The 22,343-nt window shown below is 39.8% G+C and overlaps 1 protein-coding gene across 50 annotated transcripts in view; it reads right to left on the reverse strand.

The window, feature by feature from the left end:
- Window positions 1-22,343, reverse strand: part of Ank2 (ankyrin 2, brain) — a 578,741-nt gene that overhangs the window by 43,591 nt on the left and 512,807 nt on the right. For 18 of the 50 annotated variants that reach the window (XM_006500891.3, XM_006500893.3, XM_030252367.1 and 15 more), the window contains 6 exons: window positions 16,603-16,747; window positions 14,059-14,070; window positions 11,648-11,750; window positions 10,854-10,957; window positions 5,806-5,841; window positions 926-949 (listed from right to left, as the gene is read on the reverse strand). In XM_006500891.3, the coding sequence (XP_006500954.1) occupies window positions 926-949; window positions 5,806-5,841; window positions 10,854-10,957; window positions 11,648-11,750; window positions 14,059-14,070; window positions 16,603-16,747 (424 nt within the window). The remainder of the gene's footprint in view (window positions 1-925; window positions 950-5,805; window positions 5,842-10,853; window positions 10,958-11,647; window positions 11,751-14,058; window positions 14,071-16,602; window positions 16,748-22,343) is intronic. The other 32 variants (XM_030252370.1, XM_030252366.1, NM_001327939.1 and 29 more) reach the window with 11 other exon arrangements.

Genomic DNA, 22,343 nt, shown 5'->3' on the forward strand with positions numbered 1-22,343 from the left:
AGCAATTCAGGAGATAAACACACTCTGCGAGGTTAACTTTCTCTGTACTCTGGGAGGTTAATTTTCTCAGAAAAATTCTTTTTAATGTAAATGGCATGTGGGAAAGTATTTTTTAATGCTTATACTAATATCTTAATATCCATATTTATATACTTTTATTTTTTTAATCTGTATATGATCTTCATATGCTATTGAAGAATACTACTGATTTTTGCTGGTAACTGGAAGGGAATTGCTCAGAACACGGGCAAGCCTTCTGTCTTTTTATCTGTCCTTAGTAATCCACGTGCTCAAATAAGAAAGACCAAATTGTATATGTTTTAAGTGAACTCAACTTAACATTCCAACATTACATCTGTCTTGCTCATTTTAGTGTAATCTCAGAATTGAAAAGAACAACCTTAAAGGCCTTATCATAAGGTCAAATTCATGCTGCCACTGTGTCCTGTTCCCAAGTCATTTTTTCCTGGATGTAGATTTTTCTGGTTGCAAGATGGAAAACACTGTTTTGAACAGAATCAACTAATTTTCTGGTTTAAAAATTGCATTTGCACTTTTAAGAGGTCTCTGTGCTAAACCATTCTAACTGAAATAGGGTGTGAATGGCTGAAACAAACAGAGCCCCCTTAGCTCTATATCTGCAGGATAAGTCCAGCACGGGCAACCTGTGCTCATGCTGATGGAGATGCTGGCACCCCGTGATTTCCCTCAAATAATAGTGAACTGGACTTGAAACTCATTTACATTTGTAAAAGCATCTCTGCTGTCTGCTTCCTGTATTGCTCATTGATCATGACAAAAACATCAGTAATCTCAGCTGTTAAGTGAGGATCAAAACTCTGAATTTTCTTTGGGGGAGGGGTGGTTACAAAACTTGGAGCAGCTTAGCTGGAATGTTTGTCATTTCATTAGTCATGACACTCACCAAGGTCTCTTGAGCAGGCACCTCCTACAGGAGCAAAAAAATTAAATAGCACAATAATCTAGTTGTCCGTGTCCATGTTACACAAGGACGTGTATGTACACTATGTAGGCTCGTCCACAATGACTTCAGCGTGCTCCCACTTTCAATGCATTTGTGAAGTGTACATGAGAACAACATAATGAAAGCAACATATAGGTGTTTCACAGATCGACCGAGATACCGAGAACCGCACCAGGCCAGATCAACACACCTAGATATTGCTTCCACGACAACACTGAAAACATTTGAAAGGTATTCCATCAAAGTAAGTGGTGGGATAGAAACGCAACACATTGATGTTATTTTTTTTTAAAGGAGAGTGAAATATCATAGCATCCTCTTTGCAGCAGAACACAGAATGCATTAGACACGCCATTGAACAGAAAACCTGTTGCTAGTAAGAGAAATGGGTGCGGGGAAGCCCAGAGTACCCTCTGAAGCAGGGCATGCAGCATGAAATCACAGGAGCCACAGACCTCCCACATGCAGGAGCAGCCTAGGCCTACCATTCTCCCCTAGCTGCTAAGCTTTCAGGAGGGGTGAGAGCTGCTTTGCACAAGCAACAGTTCAGAGGACGTGAACTGTTGGTATTCTGGGTAGTATCAAGACACAATGAGAAACAGCTTGCAGCTTTTCTTACTCTTAGTCTTTAATATGAATTCTTCAGTGTTTTCTTTCTGACTTTTAAGTACACACATTTGCTGGAAACACTGGAAATGCTTCCAGATGGACATGCAGATTTTCCCTTTATTATTTTTATTTGAGTACATTTACACTGATTTTCATTTAAAGGTGAATGCCTTAAAATGCTGCAGTTTCAACTAGCAAAGTCTCTAACCTCACTTCAATATTTCTGACTCATTAATAGTTAACATCAATACTGCCTTTGATTTTCCTTCCTCCTCAATTTTTCTGAGATAGGGTCTCAGGTAGTACAGGCTAGCCTCGACCTTTCTACATTTGCGAGCTTAACTTTGGACTCTTTTAATTTCTTGCCTTTGCTTCCAAAGTTCTGTGGTTATAAATGTATCATCACACCCAGTGAATTTTTTAAATCTCGATTACTCTGAGCAAGAAATGGAGGTGCTGAAACTAGAAGGGATTATTATTACATGTCATGAACCCTCGTAGTAGCTAGGTGCTTTGAAGGAAGTTACAAGGTTTGTGCACTCATCTCCCAGGCCCTTATATTTCCATGGTATATTATTCCAGGGATGACCTCTGGTCTGCAGGATATCAATTCTCTGCCCAAAAGAACATGTAGGCTACTCTGGTGGTCTGTCTTCAAAACAATGAATCTGCAGTGCAGCCATGCCCTTGACATATTCTTTTACTTTCCCTAGTGTGATGCCACAGAAGCCCTCTTTCTGTTTTACTTCCTCCCTGATTTCTGCTTCCATGATCCTTTTTTGTGATATCCCCTAAATGTCAGGAGCTGCGCCAAGAACTTCACATCGTAGCCAAGCTGCCACTCTCTGATTTCATCCTTGCTTGGGCCTGCTTGCTAATTTCCTTGGTCAATAAGGTATGACCAGTCAGCTCATCAAGGTGTCATCTAAGGGCTGTAACAACAGGGAACACAGTCTCAGCCCCCCAGGACTCAGTACAGGATGGGTACAGAACAGAGTGGGGAGTCAAGAATCATTTTTGAATAGATGAATAATTTTTGAATAGATGAATAAATATAAGAATGAGGAGACAGGCTATGACAAATGGTGTGTCCTTACAAGGAACAGAGAGAGTAAGGCTAAAGTATGAGGTAAGTGAAATCTTAGGTGTCTGGCCTATTATTACAATCAGGAATCATTCAAATTTCTACGTTCAGATGCAGCAAAGCAGCAGGAAAGTACTATGTCTAATTTTAAAGAGTCTACCACAAGCATTTCTGCTGAACTGAGAGATCTAATGTATTCCTTGGGTAGAAAATGGGAGACTGTGAAAACTAATAGTTTGAATCTCATATAATTATTTTTAAAAAAATAATTACAAGATTGTATGAAGAAAGACTGAAAAGGGAGAAGTTGAAATAAAAGAATGTAAGGACTGACATAGCACATAGACACACCTCCAGGAATCATGCCTGTGTCATTAGTGATCCCGAAAAAGTCCTAATCAAATGCAAAGCAAAATGGAAAAATCAAGTGTGCAATGTGCATAATTCAGGGGAAAACAGCAGACATCTGAACAGGGTAAGCCTCCAGATTTTACCAAGTAAGAGAAGAAATGACACAGGCTACCAGACAATCACAAACTCCAGTGGGGATTTTTTCCTTAGAAACTGAGAGGAAAGAGAGAACAAAAAGTAAAATAGAAAGATGCCAAGAAGCAGAGAGGGCTGAAAAGGCATGAACACTAACTCAAGGAACAGAGGGTATTAAAGTTTAGCCCTGCTGTAAATGTTCTGGCCAAATTGGACTCATAATATAGTTATCAAATGACTAAGACAGAACTTAACTGTATATTCCCAGGGCCTCTCCTTAATGTAAGACGAGGAGGAGAACAGAGACTGCACTACACAACCAGATGCAATTGAAGTCTACTGGTAAAGCCAGCACACTATCTTGTCAATCCCACCACTTTCTAGCAGAAAACTGGGTAAGCATTTGAGAAATTTCATCAAAAATGGCAGAATACCAAAAGGCACCACTACCTGGATGGCTAAGGGAATTAGGAGCCAGTTACTCTGCAGTGTATGAAGCAGGAGCCAACAGTGCAGGAACTTTTTTTACTGTGAGGACTGTGGGGTAAGGAGGGAGGATGAAAGGGGTGACTCATGAGATGGATCTGGAGTGAGCCGAATGTATATGACTCAGAGCTATGGACTGAAAGCTCAGCTCTATAGTCTGGAGTGTGACATGGAAGCCTTCCACCTCTGGGAGCTGACCCGATCACAGCTATGGGGAACAGTAAGCCATGTGCAAGTAAAGAATACAGATTCAATAAATGGCCACCCCCCATCATCTTCTTCTTTTCTGCTTTTTCAAAAATCTTTTAAATGTCATGATCATTAAAATATATATCATTCATCACCTAAAACATTGGGAAAAACTTATTGAAAATGTTCAAGATACTCACATGTGTGCTAAGGAGTTTAATGTCGTCAATAGAATTTTGGTGACACTATTTAAGTGTGAGGCCCAGGCCCAGACTTATCTCTATTTTGAGCTATTTTTGTAACCACAGTCAAGTAACTTGACGATTTTGTTAACCTTGTTTTCTTACCCATGAATTAAGGAAGTTAGGTGAATACATCTCTGAACGTACTGCCTAATGCTACAAATCTGATGTAGTTCATGGCTGGCTAGATCAGACAGTCTACTTAAATGTTTGATTTTAGATGGCTCTGGAAGATTTCCTAACTGGAAAGCAAACTATTATTACCCCTAGTCAATGGAGTCTTTGACCTATGGTTAAATAGATACTTTGCTGAAAACGTGTAGATGTATTTCATTAGACACTGACTTAGGACTACACAGGGACAAAAATAGCAAGGGACATTGTCTCTGATGCTTCTGACTTTTCAAATGACAGCAGTCATGCAAAGTAGAAACTCTGCAGTTTTCTAAATTGTGAGATACAACATTGTCACAATTTAAAAAGGAATAAAAGCAAATGCAATTCACTTTTATTAGACAGAGGACTCGACAATAAATATGCAATTTCATTAGCTAAACCAGTACATGCTTCAGAGGAGGCAGCAGAAAACAAGGATTCGGACTTTTAAGGACTGCACTGTCCACCCCCAAAGTTCCTGAGAGTTCAAATTTCCATTTAATTCATCTAGGACCATGGGCTGGGAACAGGGAGGAGACTGCAGCATTCAGAGTTAGTCACTGGGTGAAAGACAAGAGAAAAGATGCATCAGGGTGCTTCAGTGAGGCCATGTACATAGCAGAGGCCCTGGCATTAATTCAGACTCAGTGGTACTGTCTGAAACCACACCAGGAGCCTTCTTCTCCATCATCTCCTAGTCCCTTCCTAGTTCTCCAGATTCCACAAACTAAAAAGCGGATGGAGAAATGACGTTGACTAGGGTAGTTCAAATGTGTTTAAATCACTCAATAATTATTTACCAATCCCCATGTCCGTGACCAGATACACATTCATGGTGTACTTGAGAAAAGATAAAAAGATTAATTGAACTTTTAGAATGAAAATATAAAATTGTCTTATTTATCGAGGGATAATCCATAGTATCATAACGGATGGCCACAGAATAAAAATCCTTTAATCAGCAGCCCAAAAGGAACTTTAAAAATAACTTCATCTAAATAACATAGCATAATTGCTATATTTACGAGGTGGAGATGTCATTCCACAGCACAGTTTCCAAAAATATCAAAAGGTTGGACTTAAAATAGAGCTAGCAAAAAAAAAATTACCATTAATAAACTTTGACTCACCTAAGATATGGCAAGATAAGACAAAACAAAGAGGAAATGGTCTGAGCGCTACTAAAAATTGCAACCTTAAATAAAACTTTGTAATAGCTCTGCCAATTTGCCTCGTCATGGGAACATAACATAAGCTTTCAGTTGGATGTAGCACTTTTCCTCATGAAAGCATATACGATGTGGAGGCCATGACCAAGACAGGAGTCCATTTTAATGTTGGCCCAGCTCACCTCATACCTGCTGACATTAAATACACCTGCTTTCCCTTTACTGGGAAGAGGGAAGTGAGCAATGGCCTCAATTTAGAGAACATAAACCCTTGCAAATATTTTGCTAGACATCATCAACACTAAAGCATCCTGAGTTGGGCATATGCAGAAGGAGATGGAAAAGGGGCAGGGACCAGAGGGGGCACATGTTCAGAGAAGGAATTACGCAGAGGTTCACCTGCTGTTGTCACGATCGAGACATGGAGAGGAGCGGCTGCAACAGAATAGATACTTTAGCATAGAGAAAGAGGTAATAAGTGAAATATAAAGAATGAAATCAGATGTGATTTTGATTGAAATATTTAACTCATATACCAACATAGTAGTCACTGAAAAAAAAAAAGATGGAGATACAAGTAAGATATCACTCTATGCAATAATAGAGATGTCACTCTCCACGCGCTTAGAGAAGAAAAGGCTTTGGAGCCTTTGTGACTCGTCTCAGTTTAGGAAGCTGGGGAAGTTCCATATTCACTGGATAGGGAAGTGAAGCCTTAGTTAGCATTGGCTCATGGGGACACTCAGTAAAGGCTAAGTGTTCAAGAAGCTAAAAAGCACCAAGTGACATTATAAAGACATGGATATGGTTTTGATTCCATTGCTCTCCACTGGGAAATTCTTTAATACTTTTTAGATAAGGCAATTAATTCCCTGTTGGGCTACAGCAGAAGAAACACAAACAGGAAAGATACAGCTCAAAGGATACCTTCGGTGGCGGATACAGCATAAAGTCTATAGCAGAGTAGGTAATATTAATCACCTACTAGTGGGAAGTGAAGATCTCTGCACACATAATCTTAGTGCTTCTGCACAAGACTGCATCGACTTCCTTGAGCATCGTGGTCCCTGAACCGAATCTAACGCCTACTCTTCGCGACTCTTTTACCCACAAGCCTGAGCATCCTTAAGCCCACAGGGTTTCAGAACGTTCCAGTGTTTGCTGACATATGCAAGTGCATTTATTTCTTCAAGGAACCAGAAATACAGTCTTCTAGAACAGTGATTTGCTACTTTACAAAAAAAAAAAATTCTCCATCTGAAAAAATTAGCCTTCATGGATCTAAAAGAACTAACTCCCAGGATATTTTAAGAAATAGGAACAACTGAATTAAACACCGGAAGTACTTCTGTAAGCATTTATGCTATGTTGTCCCATGCAGAAGAGACTTGGCTGCCTTACACGTCAAATATTCTGTGATTTGCATCTAAATACATCTTTTGCGCGCGCGAGTGTGTGTGTGTGTTTTGTGTTTTGTGTGTGTGTGTGTGTGTGTGTGTGTGTGTGTGTGTGTGTGAGTTCAAAAGTCACAACAAAAGCTGTCTTCAGCTTGTTTTAAAAGATTCCTGTCTAGAGGCTATATTTTACTTGTGGCATATCCTAACACTTGATGAGTTGATAACTAATTCTCAGTATTTGACTATCATTAAAACATTACAGAGACTTTCAGAATAACAATATATAAAGTGAGTTAAGAACTAGATATTGGTAAAAATGGCCTCACGTCAGCCAATTCATTATGCATATATGCAATTAAGAATTGTGAAGTTAATTTTTCTTTTTTCCTTTTCTTTCTTATCTTATTTATTTATTTGGTGGTTTTTTTTTTTTTTGGTTTTGGTTAGTTGCTTGGTTTTGGTTTTTTGTCATAGGGTTTCCGTGTATGGTCCTGTCTGCCCTGGAACTTGCTCTATAGACCAAGCTGGCCTCAGACTTACAAAGATCTGCATGCCTCTGCCTCCCAAATGCTGGGATTAAAGGCATACGCCACCACCACTTGACAGAAGGTTTTTGTACAGACTGCTGGTAAGCCCTTCATGAGGCGCTTCTAAGAGTGGCTGTTTCCTGGATTCATTATGAGTCTGTCAGGCAACTCAAAAAAAAAAAAAAAAAAGTCAAGACTTTCATTAGTCAGATTCTGGATATATCTGCAGAGAAAGGCCAGTTTAATCATTGACCCAGTCCCTCTCTGCCAGGAGCATCTTTAAGACATGAAGTAGAGGGAGAGTAAACTACCAGTACTGAGCAGTGCAAGGGAGAGGCTGCAGCTTGAAGGTAAGATAGGCTATTGAATTTAATTTAGCATTATCCTCACGGACACATTGCATATAATCACAAGTTCTCGACGTTATCCCCTTACCAAATCATCACCTTTCCCTTACATTTTGGGTAGATTAAAACTCAGATCCTTGAAAAATATCTAATAGCTACTACTTAGGAACCTAGAATGTGATGATAAAAAAGTCAAGGTTACAACATATATGATGAATGTTATATATCCATTGCTATGAATATCACTTTCAAACTTCGCAGCCCCTGGAACCATTGAGGTGTCAAGGATAATTTCCCTTCTACTTAAAATCATTGAATAGCACCATGGTTGTTGGACATGGTAGAGACATCAATAGATGATGCTAACTGGTAGAAATAAGCCCATCATGCCATCATGGAATGGATATATTCTTATTGCCATTCAGAAGACTCGGGGCACATTCTATTTAACTAATTTGGAGTTTGTGAGAAGTATGAACTGCGTCTAAGGAGAATGTAGAAATAGTAAAAGCTATATTCTAACTTATTGTTTCAAGGTAAAATCTAATGGTGTTAAAAAGCATTTCCTGTTTAAAAACTCCCCAGTGGAATAAATTTTTAACACTAACTTTAGAAATAAGTAAATGGAAGTCAGAATTTTTTTTTTATGATATGCCCATTGCCACATATAGTCAGTATCAGAGTCTGAATTCAGATCAGTCTGATGTCAAAGGACAGTCTTAGCCAGCAGATTCCTCTTCGTCATGTGGTCTTTTGACTTCAAAGAACACTACCTACTTTCCTGAAGAGCTGAATCTAGTGCTTTGCAGAGCTGGCAAATGTTGAAGAATTAAAGTGGCTAAGAACCTTCTGGAGAGCCAGATGTGTGCTCTGCCCGATTGATTGGGCAAAGGTTTTTCCCTTTCTAACAGTTTCAGTAACCTGAACTCATAGATACCAATGCCAGGAGCTGAGGACAGAGGCTCTTGTGTAATGGGAGTAAGATGTGAATTGCACATCAATGTCTTTAATGATTTATTTTTATTTGATGTGCATTGGTGTTTTTCCTGGATGAGGGTCTCAGGTCCCCTGGAACTGGAGCTACAGACAACTGTGAACTAGCATGTGAGTGCTAGAAATTGAACCTGGCTCCTCTGGAAGAGAAGACAGTGTTCTTGACAGCTGAGCTATCTCTCCAGACTGGGACATTGATGTCTTTAAAGACCCCACACTGATTTGAATAACTAAGAGTCAGTATAATAAACATTTGAAATTCAGAAGAGCTGGTTTGCTGCAGACTAATTTTTTATAGTTTTTTTTCTTTCCTTCTTTCTCTCTCCCTCCCTCCCTCCCTCCCTCTCTCTCTCTCTCTCTTTCTTTCTTCCTTTCTTTCTTTCTTTCTGCCTGTCTTTCTCTCTCTTCCTTCTTCCTTCCTTTCTTCCTTCCTTCCTTTCTTTCTTTCTGCCCGTCTTTCTCTCTCTTTCTTCTTCCTTCCTTCCTTTCTCCCTCCCTTCCTTCCTTTCTTCCTTCCTTCCTTCCTTTTCTTTCTCTGTTACATGCTGATCTTTCATTACCAGTAATCAACCACAATGAAGTAACCATTATCTACTCATTATAGGTCATAGATATTATTTAAATTGGAAAAATAAATAGGATATTGATGTGCATTAAACTTTAAGAATTTCCTTTTTAAGAGTAATAATTAATTTGAAAACCAAACTATTATGATAACATTCACTCTTTTAAAAAAATTGCTATTGGTAGTTGATTACATTGTAATCTAAAATTATGATTTTATTTGGTGGCATGGAGTCTGGGTTCTTATCTGTTGTCCTTAGTCATTGAGGCCCAGACCTCTTCTCTCTTACTTACATGGGAGGACCTCAGTAGCAGAGGCAATTCCAGGGTTTTTGATCAACTTAGAGATTTTAATCATTTCATTTTGCATTTAAAATTCTTAATTCAATTTGAATGGAGTTTAATCTTTTTAATTCCTCTAAGGAACTCTTGGTAGACCAAGAACTAGATATAGTATTTAACAAGGAAAACAGGGTATTTATTTTCAATATCTGTTTAATTTTATGGTGTTTCATAGACTATTACACTAAAAAGTTCAAAATGTTTTTGATGTCCTAGACTACTTCCCTGGAAGGAGGATATTTTAAAACACTAAGAAGAAAGGGCCCACGGTTCAAAACAGTTATGAAGATTACATGTAAGGAGTTTGGGATAATAATTTAAACCGAAGTGCTCTATTTTTTGGTAAATTATGGGTAGAAATTTCACTTAAAAGAAAATACATGAAGATTTATATATGACCATAATATTACTATACTATTACTAAAACCTGAGGGCAAAAACAATTCAAAAAGTATTCTATTTTAAATTCTTTAAGAAATGTATACATATTAAATTCTTACATCACAAGGAAGACTAGAGTTATGCTGAAAGAACTGTTCAAAGTCTGGTGTTAACTTTTGGTTTTTGTTTGTTTGTTTTTTGTTTTTTGTTTTTTTTTGTTTTTTCGAGACAGGGTTTCTCTGTGTAGCCCTGGCTGTCCTGGAACTCACTTTGTAGAACAGGCTGGCCTCGAACTCAGAAATCCGCCCACCTCTGTCTCCCAAGTGCTGGGATTAAAGGCCTGTGCCACCGAAAGTGTTAACTTTTAAGTAGTGATAAGCAGGCAGTGTTGGATCCACTCTACAAAGGGCATGGGAAGCACAGCTGAGAGGACAACTCTAGCTGTGAACTTCTCTTTATGTAACGTCACTACTTGAGTGTTCACATCTGTGTATGTGTGTGACTTGGACTTCCATAACCACCACTTTAAGTGCATTTATATGTGAGGAAAGGCATTTATTTCAAAGGCCAGCCAGTTCATCTTAGCAGATTGAAACTTTCAAATAAGCTGCTGGCCACGCCTCTTTTTAAAAGATGGCTCTAAAGACTGTATGCGTCAGCAAACTGTTGCTGCTAGTTATTTTAAAACAGTAGTTTTCTATGCTGAATTCAACCCCCTTTTTGCTGTCTCATTGGTGTAGCTGGAACCATGTTGGAAAAAGCAACGTTATTCACAAGTTGAAACAAAGGGCACCTCCTCTGTAAGCTAAGCATCCACTAAAGCAACTGGACAAAGCTGTGACTTTTCACATCTCTTTTTACCTCTTGATCTGGATACATAATATTGATTCACTCACCCTGAATGAATAGGACTGGAAGAAAGAGCCACGTTGTCTAAGTTCTCAGTGCCCCAGCTCAGACGATAAGAATTCCTTTCTGCCTCCTTGGCTAGCGCAGACACCTACACACAAAGAACAGTGGGTTCAATGAAAAACGATGCTTCAAAACTCAAGTAAAATACAAGGAATTCTGAAAAAGCATAAAACAAAAGGAGCCATGACTTAGAAGATTTTCAATTAAAAAAAAAAACATAAGAAATAAACTTGAAAAAAAAATCTTCTAGTGTATTTCCTTTTAACTCATACAATAGCAGAGTACTTTGAAAGCCAAAAAAAAAAAAAAAAAAGTCTATTTCCTTGTATCTAATCCATCAAATTATACCTAAAATTAAAAGGTTCTATCTGGAGTAAACTTTAAGCACTTTCTCACAGCTACCTTAAATATTGCAACAAAATTTACTTACAACACACCGTTCATTTTATAAACATGCCCTGCTTCATTTTTTCCCCCTCATAATGGAAATATTATTCCCAGAACACAAATCTTTACATAAAGAAAGGAACTCAGTATGACTGAAAACGGAAACACCATAATCTCTCATGCTATGAGATACCCTCACATCTATCATCCTGATCTTGTTGTTGCTGTCATTAAGAAAGAATTTATCTTTATTGTTTTTTCTTTTTACTTTCTTCTCTCGACCCACCCCACCCCTAACTTGTTTCCACTGGACCACTGGATAGTTGTGGTGTTAGGACGTACGGAAAAAAAGCTGTCCAGAAAGCAGATACAAAGGCAGAAAGTCCTGTACCTGGTGGCTGGGGATCACAACCGTGTCGTCAATCATGGCACTGTCCCTCAGGTACGATGCATGGCTCAGAGTGTGAGACCTGTCGGAACTGAAGGACCGGAGGCTGGTAGGTTGGCAGGTCATGGTCATGTACCGACAGCGGTGGAGGGTTGGGAAGGTGAAATGAGCCGAGCAGGAGAATGAAAAAAGCCTGCTATTAGCTAACAGTGCAACTTCCAGGGGACACGGGTCTCAGAGTGGCCCTACCCAGGTCTCTGCCCAGCAGCCAAAACGCATCCCCAGACCGTGCTTAACGCTGAACGGCAAGGGCACAAGGGAATCCGCAAGTTACATTCGATACTCCTAATCAGATTCGCTTTCTTTCCAGAAATGTTTGAAACCGGCAACTGTCACTTATTTGCCAGTGGGGGGAAATTTTTTATGCAGGCAATAGTTCTTAAATCTGTGTTAAATAATCTCCCTGCAGCCATGGGAAAATATTTGGTGGGAAGTAGACTACTCAGAGAGCAAAAGCAAAATGAAAAGGCAGGGTTGTGTGTTTTTTTTTTCTTTTTTCCCCTCTTTATTTTCTCTTCTCTTCTCCTGCCACTTTCCCTTCCTTTCCACATTGTGAATAGCTGAATGTCAGTGTCCTCCCCTGGAAGGTACAGAGTGAAATGAACTGTGGCCAAATGCGTGCTTCCTGTGGAAGTGGGGCGCCTCCTGTTTACCTCGGGTGAGTGCAGCAGTGCCGTGATCTCAGAGGAGAACACTGTCCCCTTTGCATGCCCTGTGTGTCCTGTAGGAATCCCTAAAGAGTTGCCATGGGGATGAGAGGCAAGAGCAGGACAGACACACACCAACTCAAGGGCAATTCGCCAACGGATGCTGACCAAAAGTGATGTGGGGCTTCAGAATACAATTAAGGCCTTGCAATTCAGTGTTTTGAATTTTTGATAAATCTGATCTTTGTTATTCCAAATTATTGACTCAAATGCAATGTACAGAACAATTGTCCTTTGCATAACTTAGTCCTTCTAATTAATCTGCACAGTCAAATGACATTATGTTGGTATAATTAGTTTTGTTTTCCTGAGACAGAGTCTTAATCTGTCACATCTAGGCTGGTCTGGAATTCACGATGTAGCCCAGGCTGGCCTTGAACACTTGATTGTCCTGCCTCTGTCTTCTGGGGTCTTCCTCAACTGGTTTTGATATAGAGGAGGTAGAGGGAGTTATTAAGTTTTTGTCTTGCCTAAATGACTAACAGAAAGAAAGAAACAAAGTAGCCTACAGCCACAAAAGAGAAGGGTAGATATTAGAGTGTGGAGACAGAGGGAGGGAACTGGACAAGACCACAGTTTGAGTATTCACTTCTTTATGGATCTCACATCGCTGTCTCTGCTGCCTGTTGTGAATCAAGCTCATGTGTCCTAACTGTTCTTTTCTCCCCTAATGATGTCACAGAATCTTCTTAAATGAAGTAAATATGACTGGAATATTCTAACAGCAGAGACATCATTCTCTCTGGTGAAATAATAACGAGAATAAACTTTTGAAAAAAGTTTAAATCTCTACATCATAAACTGAGTACATTTGGTGGGCGACATCACAGACAAGTTTAAACATGTCACAACAGAGTTTCCATTTACAAGACATCATTTCGGGGAGGCCTCCTGTTGAGTTAATGCACTGAGAATAACATGCTCAAAGAAATTAAAATGTACTTGTTCACTTGGAGGCTCCAACAGCTATAGATAGAAAGAAGGATTCAGTTTATACTTTCACACAACCGCCTTATAGAATTGAATGAGTGTAACGATCACTAGCTTAGGAAACTATAATACTTACTAGACATTCAATTTGTAGAGTTTGAAGCCCCTTTGAATAAGTAAATATGTGAGTTTTCCTATTTGTATTTGGACAGTTGTAAGCAACAATAATAAATGGATCCAAATCCAACTGACTGTACTCTGGCTGTGGTTTTGCCCCATCTGCATTGAAATGTATGTGTTCTAATCTTTCTGTATGTATGCTTATTTTAGGCACCCCAATGTTGATTTCTGTCTTTTCTCAGTATAGATAGATAGGCTGCTAAGTTTGTTATGGAAGGGCCATGCTCCTGCATTGCCAGCCACAAGGTGGCGCTGTAAGAGTTAGAATCAGGAATCAGGGCTGGTTCTTGTGACACTGTTCTCCTAACTCCAGCAGTTACTCATTTAGCATGGGGGGGGGGGCAGCGCAGAAGAAGGGCTAATTTGAGGGAAAATCTATAATTCTAGAATATAAGCAGCGTTTGCCAGCACACGCGCGCGCGCGCACACACACACACACACAAACACACACAGTGAGCAGTGAGCTGTGATGAGCAGGAAGCAGGGAAATGCGAATGAACCCAGGAAGACCAAGGTTCCATGCCGTGTAATACCTACCTGGGGATGGTACTATGGACAGCACACCAAATAAAGAAATAATGAAAGAGGAGAATGGTTACCAAAAAAAGTGATGTACCAAACTGCTCAAGCAAAACTGAAAGAATAATTAATAAAACATGAAGATGAGATGTGGTCTGGAAGACCTATTTGGGGGCTTGTGTATACATGTGGTGGTCAAGAAGTGCACATGGGAATCCAAGAACAGAGCGTGCAAGGTTTGTTTCATGTCTCTGTCTTTGTATGCTGATAAGTCTCAAACCATTCACCTCTTCCCCACTCTGTGCAAAGTATGTTATAACTCTCAGCTTTACATTGAAAATAGAAACTATGAGTGAATCGGGCATTTTTTAAAAATAATTTTAAAAAATAACTGATGAAAATGAAGTGTTCTTTGGCTGAGCTTAATCAGGCTATTCAGAGATTACTGTGAATTCACACAAAGCTATAAATATTTTCTTATGCTGAAACATAGAGTGGGGGCTGTCCCTGAATCTGTTGCCTACTTTACGTAGCCCGTTCCCCTAACTGAGCTGCTTTGTCTGGCCTCAGTGGGAGAGGATACAGCTAGTACTGCAGTGCCTTGAGGAGCCAGGGTCAGGTGATACCCAGCCCCCCAGCCCCCTTCTCAGAGGAGAAGGGGAGGAGATATAGAGGAGGGGAGCTGTATTAGAGGGAGGCAGGCTGCGGTCAGGCTGTAAAGTGAATAAATAAATTAATAAAAATTATTTATAGTAGAAAAAGAATCTCAGATTACAAATCCAAATCTGTCACCAGATAAGAACTTATTGTATGGATCACAGGTTCGATCACCCCTTCTCCACACCTCCCAAAGGCTCCCCCTTCCTTAGCTTGACCCTAAGGGCTACCCTCTATGAAAGCCACCAATATCAAGGAGTCACAACCCCATCTTCTTCAACTGCCCCATAAAACTCACCAACCAATCCTACTACCCACATCTCAAAATTGTCACTGTGGAATTCTTTCTACAACTGGACGAGGGTTAGAGTTTAATACTGCCATCACCACCAGCAAACAGTATACCGCACCTACATTGTCTAGCCCATTGACCCCTCTCCACCAGAATGATTGCCTGTGTCACAGACGAGGGATTCTGGTAAGATGCGGGTGTGCATCCCCTCCATTCCCGATCCAGCCCACTGCACCACCCTGTGGTCCCGCTAACACAAGCCTCTGCGAACCCCGCTATGAAGGCTTCAGTGCCTTCTGCCTTTCCCAGAAGCAGTGCTCAGCATTCCACCTGGTTTGGTCCACTGCCTGTCAGAAAGCTTGTGTCTCTTTGTCCTACAGAGATGCTCAGAACCCTTCTGCCCCGGCCTTTCAAAGTCTCTGTTAGGCTATGAATTTCGAGAACATATTTTAATCACGTCGGTACCTCCTGGACTTACCAGGATGACCAATTCAAGAATGAACTTACACAGAGGAAAAAAATGTGAGAAAAGGGGACAAAAGAAGAGGAAAAACAAACAAACAACAACAACAAGAAATGGGATCCAGGCTCTCAAGGGGAAAGCCCCAAATAAGTTGTCTACAGAGATAAATAAGTGAGAAACCTCTAAAATGGCTGACAAGAGTCAGCTTTGCACGATGGTCACGGGACTGTGGATGGGAAGACAATACGGTCACATGGACAAGCGCACGTGTGACCCAGCTTGGCAGCCATACTTCTGAAGAAGCACTCGGAATATTCTTAGTCCTCTTGCTACGGAGAGGAGCAAGCGCCAGGCGTATTAGTTTGAAGTAACCGAGATAACATTGACCCAGTTCAGAATATTAGCAAGGCTCCTCGGATTTGTCCACAAAGTGGGATCCTTATGGACTCGGGTCACCACTTAAAGTCCCACCCTCCTCCTTTTTTATTTATTTAAATTTTTTTTAATGGAAAAGTTGACTCCAGGGCAATTTTCCTTTGCGCTTGTCTTCTGTTATTCTTCATAACAGATTTGTGTGCACACAGAAATTACAGCGCCAAGAATTAACTTAGAGTCAGAGGTATCTGGAGATGCTAACCACAACTGCCCTTAGAATTTGCCTGCAGAGAAAAGTGGCAGCTGATTAAATACATGACTTTGAAAGGCAGGGAATCCTTTCTAATCTTGGCTCACTCTTGCTTTGTGGTAGCCGCATGATTATGCAGTATTCTTTGATATCTCTGAACTAGTTTCCTGGTCCTCAAAATGGGCTCTACTTAAGGTGTCAGAGACATGAACAAGAGGGCACACTAAGAAGCAAGTGAACTGTTGATCAAGGTGCTCAATGGTGTCTATATTCTCTATCACCATAAAAAATATGTGGTAAGCCAGGCACTGTGATATGTGCCTACAGTGCACGCCCGGTACTCAGGCGGCTGAGACAGGGGGATCAGAAGTTTGAGGCTCATCTGAGAAAGTTCCATGCTATTCTGGGCTACATAGTGAGATCTTATCTCTAAAAACCAAAAGAAAAAAGAAAAAGGGAAAAAAGAAAATGTCTAAAAGATGTGTTCTGCATACTTGTGAAACTGAATGTAAGTTTGGCGAATACCTGTCGGATCTTCCTCCCTCCAGACTGTACCGAAGGTAGTTCATGCCATCCAGGAACTGACTGCTGGGCAGTGAGTCATCTCCGAGCTCCTTGAGATCTTCTGGCCTGAGGTATTCTCCCCCATCACCTGTCACAGTGTCATCACCTGGGGGCAATCAGACGACAGTGAAGGAAGGCACTTGTTCACTTTAGTTCCAACAACAAAATATGCCCATAGTGCATTCACAGGACACCTTGGATAACAGCAAAACACTGCCCATCAGGAAGACACAGAACCCATGCACATGTCTACAGATGGCTAAAGCCTATAGAGAGAGTATTTGATTAATTTCCCCCAAAAGGCATCAAGGAAAAAAAAAATTAACTAAATTGTAACTCTTTGAATATCTTTCAACTAGCTTTATTCATTCTGTCTGTTATGATGACAAGTCTAGCTTATAGATTATCCCAGTGTGTAGATTACTAACATTTTCTCAGAAGTGTATACAATAGTTCTGTGCATAATCCAGTATTAATAGTCTCTTCACGCCATTGACTATGTGCTAAGATATATGAGACAGTGCTACAATGAGAAATTATCTATTGATTGATTGATAATGTGTATGTGTATGTCTGTATCTGTATTTTTGTGTGTCTCTCTGTGTTAGTGTGTGTGTCTCTGCCCATATGTGTGTATGTCTGTGTGTATCTCTGCATGTGTATCTGTGCTTGTTTCTGTGTCCCTCTCTATGTGTCTCTGTGTGTGTATGTCTCATGTTTCACTGTACAGAGCCATGTGGAAGTCAGAGGAGCATGGTCTCTCCCTCCACTGTGAAGGACCTGGAGCTTGATCCAGTTTATCAGGCTTGGCAGGAAGACCTAACCTCCTGAAAACCACATTGCTGCTCATGAATGTGCTAATAATATATATTACAAGATTTATAAGACTTTATAAGATTAAAGATACAAAAGAGCACTAAAGTAGAAAGAAATATGTTCTAAGGACAGGACTACTAAAATCTAGACATGGTCTGACTTGGGGATAAGCCTAGTCATTTTTAGAGAGTTTTATTCACGTTCAGGAAGGCACTCTGAGACCCCTTTTCATGTGTGAAAAGGTAATGGAAATGGTGAAATACAAGACATACAAAAGGCCGCACATTCCGTATCCCTTAAGCAAGAACCTAAACATTACCTAACACTCAAAAGCGCATGCTCCTCCCTTACCCTATCCCCAGGATCCAATCAATCGAACTTGGCTTAAGTCCATAATACTACCCAAGTTAGGGCTTTCTGGGCTTAAGTCCATTATACTACCCAGGTTAGGGCCTCCTAAGCTTCCTCTGGTTTAGATTCTGGATGCCAACCTTATTCTCCTGAGTTTCCAGTTCTGACCCCAGTCTCTCAGTTGTCAAGGTGGTGACAGGGAACAAAACTAACTCAAAATAAGTTTCTATTCCTTGTGTGCTAGAAGGTCTCAATACTTCTTAATAAGACATGACCCACATTTTAGATTTTCTTACTCAACCTCTTTCTTGTCATGCCTTGGTGGGGAGAAGGTTCAGAAAGGATGGATGTAGCTGGGTCCAGCAGTACAACCTGGGAGTGAACACAGCTCCAGACTTCCTCCCTGGTGTTTAGGGATTTGTGTTACAAAAGGAGATTGAGCCATCTGAACAATATATTTAAAATAAAATAAACCCTTTAAAAAATGCTGGCAAGCCAACGCAGCATTTAAAACCCTCTAATCACACTGAGTTCACCAGGCCGTGGCTGTCCTTAATATTCTTCCCCCATTCTCTGCCTCTTTTGGTGGTTGTTCTGAGAACAGCTGCTATGTTCAGTTTATTAAAAGTGAGGCTTGAGAGTTTTGGAGACACCTGTGGTGTAATAAATAGATCATGATGTCATCATTATGACCCCAAAAATCAAGTCTCCAAGGCTAGCAACAGTGTCCAGAACCTAATCTGCTATTGTTAACAGGTGTGACACTTGTCTTAGGCCAAATCTTGATTCTGTATATAATTTCTCTCTAAGTTATTTGCACATAAAAATACCATTGTTCAGGACTGTGTATCAACACTGAGTGATGGAAAGTATTATAAGAAGTGTTAGAGGAGATTCATATTTATTTACATCTATTTCTAGAGCCTTATGCCTTCTATCTTCTTGAAAACATGGTCTAGAGTCTTGTCTCTAATCAGCCTCCTATACCACCAGATTCATGAAGGATTCTCCTTCCGAACAGTAAAGCGCTAACCTTTCTTTAGCCAGTCTGAGGCCTTTTTAAATATAATACTCAGTCTTCAGTCTTCTCTTCCTTTTATAATCAAACTTCCTTTCATAACCAGACCCTTGCTATTGTTGACTGATTCTAGTAATTAAACAATGACCAAGAGGTGACTTCTTGGATAATAACGCTCCTTGACACCTGTGACAGAATCTCTCCTAGTCTTTTTCCTATTACTTTGAGTCTTTCTTCTCAGGTTCCTTTGTCTGAAATGGTATTCCTATATGATCCCTGCTATGTCCCGTTTACCACACATTATTAAACCTTCAAGGGCCTCATAGAATATACTCTGTTGAAAAGTGGATCCATCTTAGACCTTTATCACATTCCAAACACATATCTCAGTCTCCTCCAAGAATTCTGCACCCGGATTTTCTGTAAGTACTTCACATTCAGCATGAAAAAACAAAATGCTTCTTATTTGTCCACTTCAGACCTCGCCAACTTGACAAACTTTCTATATGAGATCCTTGTAAATAGTTGTCTCCATGCTTCTAGTGAGGGAAATGGGAAAGATGAGGGGTTTCTTTGTCTATCTATCTATCTATCTATCTATCTATCTATCTATCTATCTATCTATCTATCTATCCATCTATCCATCCATCTATCTTCTATCTACGTATATCTATCCACCCATCTTCTATCTATCTATCTATCTATCTATCTATCTATCTATCTATCTATCTATCTATCTATCGGTATAAGTGTTTTACCTGCATGCATGGATGCCTGTTGCTTATGACTGCTAGATCCCCTGGAACTAGGTTCATAATGGGTGTGTGCCACCATGTGGGGTTTGGGAATCAAACCCAGGTCCTCTGCTAGTGGTTAAGTGCTCTTAATTGCTGAGCAGTCTATTTTAAAATAACATTCTGAATTAAGAACATTAGCTCTTGCTCGCATACATAGAATTCTGTTCAACTTGGGAAGAACTTTGCTATTACATAATAATTGTTCCCTGACATATACTCTATTATTAACTTATCTGGTATAAAACAGTCAGACACAACTGTTTTTCCCATATTATATAACAAACTTAATGTGAGTTTCCTTGTTGTTTCTTGTACTTGGAGCAATGTCTTCCTAAATTATAGATGTAGTCATTTAATAGATGACTTTCAAATTAATGAGTTCATTTTTTGTTTTATTTCCCAGATTTTTTTAGACATTTCTGGGTAGCTCCTCCCTAGGGCTTATAAGGCATGGGTGTACTACAGTTTTTGTTATTGTTGTTGTTTGTTGTTGTTGTTTTTAAGTAAAATTGATTTTGGTAATCTAAAACTACAAGATTCTACATGACTGGTGACTGGTATATTAGCCATGCCAGGACTCTGTGGAACACAGATATCAAAAGTATGGGGATAAATTAAAATCAAATAGTGTGGTCACAAGGGTTACCCATTGTAATAACCACTATGATGCTTGGACAGAGACTCTCTGAAATGTCACTGGCTCCTGCCCTTGCCCTGGCCCTTGTTCTTGCTATTGAAATATGGGAGACCTGATGCCCTCTTCTAGCCTCTGTAGGTACCACATGCAAATGATGAACATTCACTTGTCAGACATACACAGTTAACCACTTAAAATTAATTGTATCATTTAATAAGTGTATCATTACACACCTGGCCATCTCCTCACACCCAGTCCTTTCCTCCCTGAATAATTTTTTAAAAGATATTTAGTGGTTAACTTACCTCTATTCTTGACTATCTTTTAGAAAACAATCACATTACTACTTCTAATTATTTATTTGCTGAGGCTGACCTTACCCCCCCCCACTTTGAGACAGATTCTCTCTACATAGCATAAATCTGGCTGTCCTGGAACAAAGGACATGGACAGGCTGGCCTCAAACTTGCAAACACCCACCTGCCTCTGTCTCCCGAGTACTGAGAGTAAAGGCATGTACCCCCATGCCCAGCCCAGCGGGACCTCCATTCTCTGCTCTGAGTTATCCCCCTGCCTCTACCTCCTAAGTAACTGTGACTACAGATACATGCTACCATACCTGGATTATAATTTAATAATATATTCTTCTCAACCAAGAAGGGCAATGTGAGCATTCAGCTCAAGCGGTCTTAGCTGAAAATGTAGATAGTAACTAATAGCTTAGTTACCAATATGTCATGCTTACTCCAGTATTAAAGAATTACTTTTCCTCAAAGTCTCTATTCTTAAAAAACAAAAAAACAAAAAAAACAACAACAACAAAAAAAAAACAAATTCCTCTGGGGAAACATTCTTACAATGGTCCTCGAAGAAAATAATTTTGTTTAATACATCTCCATAATAGTTGCTAAGTTATTACCAGAATAAGCAAATCATGGCTTTAGTTACAAGTTAATAAAATGCACACATTGCACGCACACATGCACAATTCTACCCCCATTACACAAGCTATTTCCAAAGAAACGTTAGTATTAATCAAAAAGATTTAAGACATCAACAAGCTGCTGCTATGAAGCTAAGAAAAGTTAAAAGCAAAGCAAAGAGATCACTCCGAGTCCTTATGGTACCTGAGTCACTAAATGCTTCCCCATCAATAAAGTGGTCACCAAACTGCTTAAGGGCTGTACAACATATGAATGAGAATCAGAAAGAGAATCCCACCAAAGCCATGGTGTGCATACATGGATGTTGGAACTCAGCTAGCAAATACTAGAACACAACACACACTCGTAATAAATACTCAGAACTGCATCCTTTGGCAGGACTTTAAAAAAAATGACTCATCATAATACATTGATCCAACATTCGTTTATTCTTGTCATAATTCTTATGCACACTGACACAGCTCAGTGCATACTGCCAATAAAAAGGCAGCCTGGTTCCAACTGATTCCAAGTAAGACTAAGACTGGAAAGCTTTGCCTTGAGATTTCATGTTGAAGAACCTAAAGATGTATTAACATTTTCTGTAGAGTCTCTAACTCTCAGGCCCGGGTCCAACTTCATGGCAATGATTTTGCAAAGATATGCATGCATTTTCCATGTCCATATGAAATGGTAATAGGTTTTGCAATCCCCACAGGCTGGCTTTGCGACTGGAGCCTGCATACCCTATGCGGTGCTTCTGTCATCTTAGGGTAGTTGTTTTTTGCTGCTGCTGGTGTTCCTTTTTGTTTTGTTTTGTTTTGTTTTTATTCCAGAAAGATAGCACAGAGAAATTCAAAATGTAGAACAAAGAAAAGTCGCTGAGGAGGTAGACAAGAACCTTTTTGTGCCAAATATGGATACTTAGCCTACCCGCAGCCATCCCCTGCACTTGTTTTAGAAAAAGCCTTTTTCAGGGCTTTGAAATCAACTGTCTAGATTAGCAGTTCTCAACCTTTGAGGCACAACTCCTATGGTGGTCTCATGTCAGATGTCCTACATTTAAGATATTTATGTTGTCATTCATGACAGTAGCAAAATTACAGTTATGAAGTAGCAACAAAAAATAATTTTGTGGTTGGGCGTCACCTCAACATGAG

The sequence above is a fragment of the Mus musculus genome, chromosome 3 (genome assembly GCF_000001635.26).
Source record: "Mus musculus strain C57BL/6J chromosome 3, GRCm38.p6 C57BL/6J".
Taxonomy (NCBI): Eukaryota; Metazoa; Chordata; class Mammalia; order Rodentia; family Muridae; genus Mus; species Mus musculus.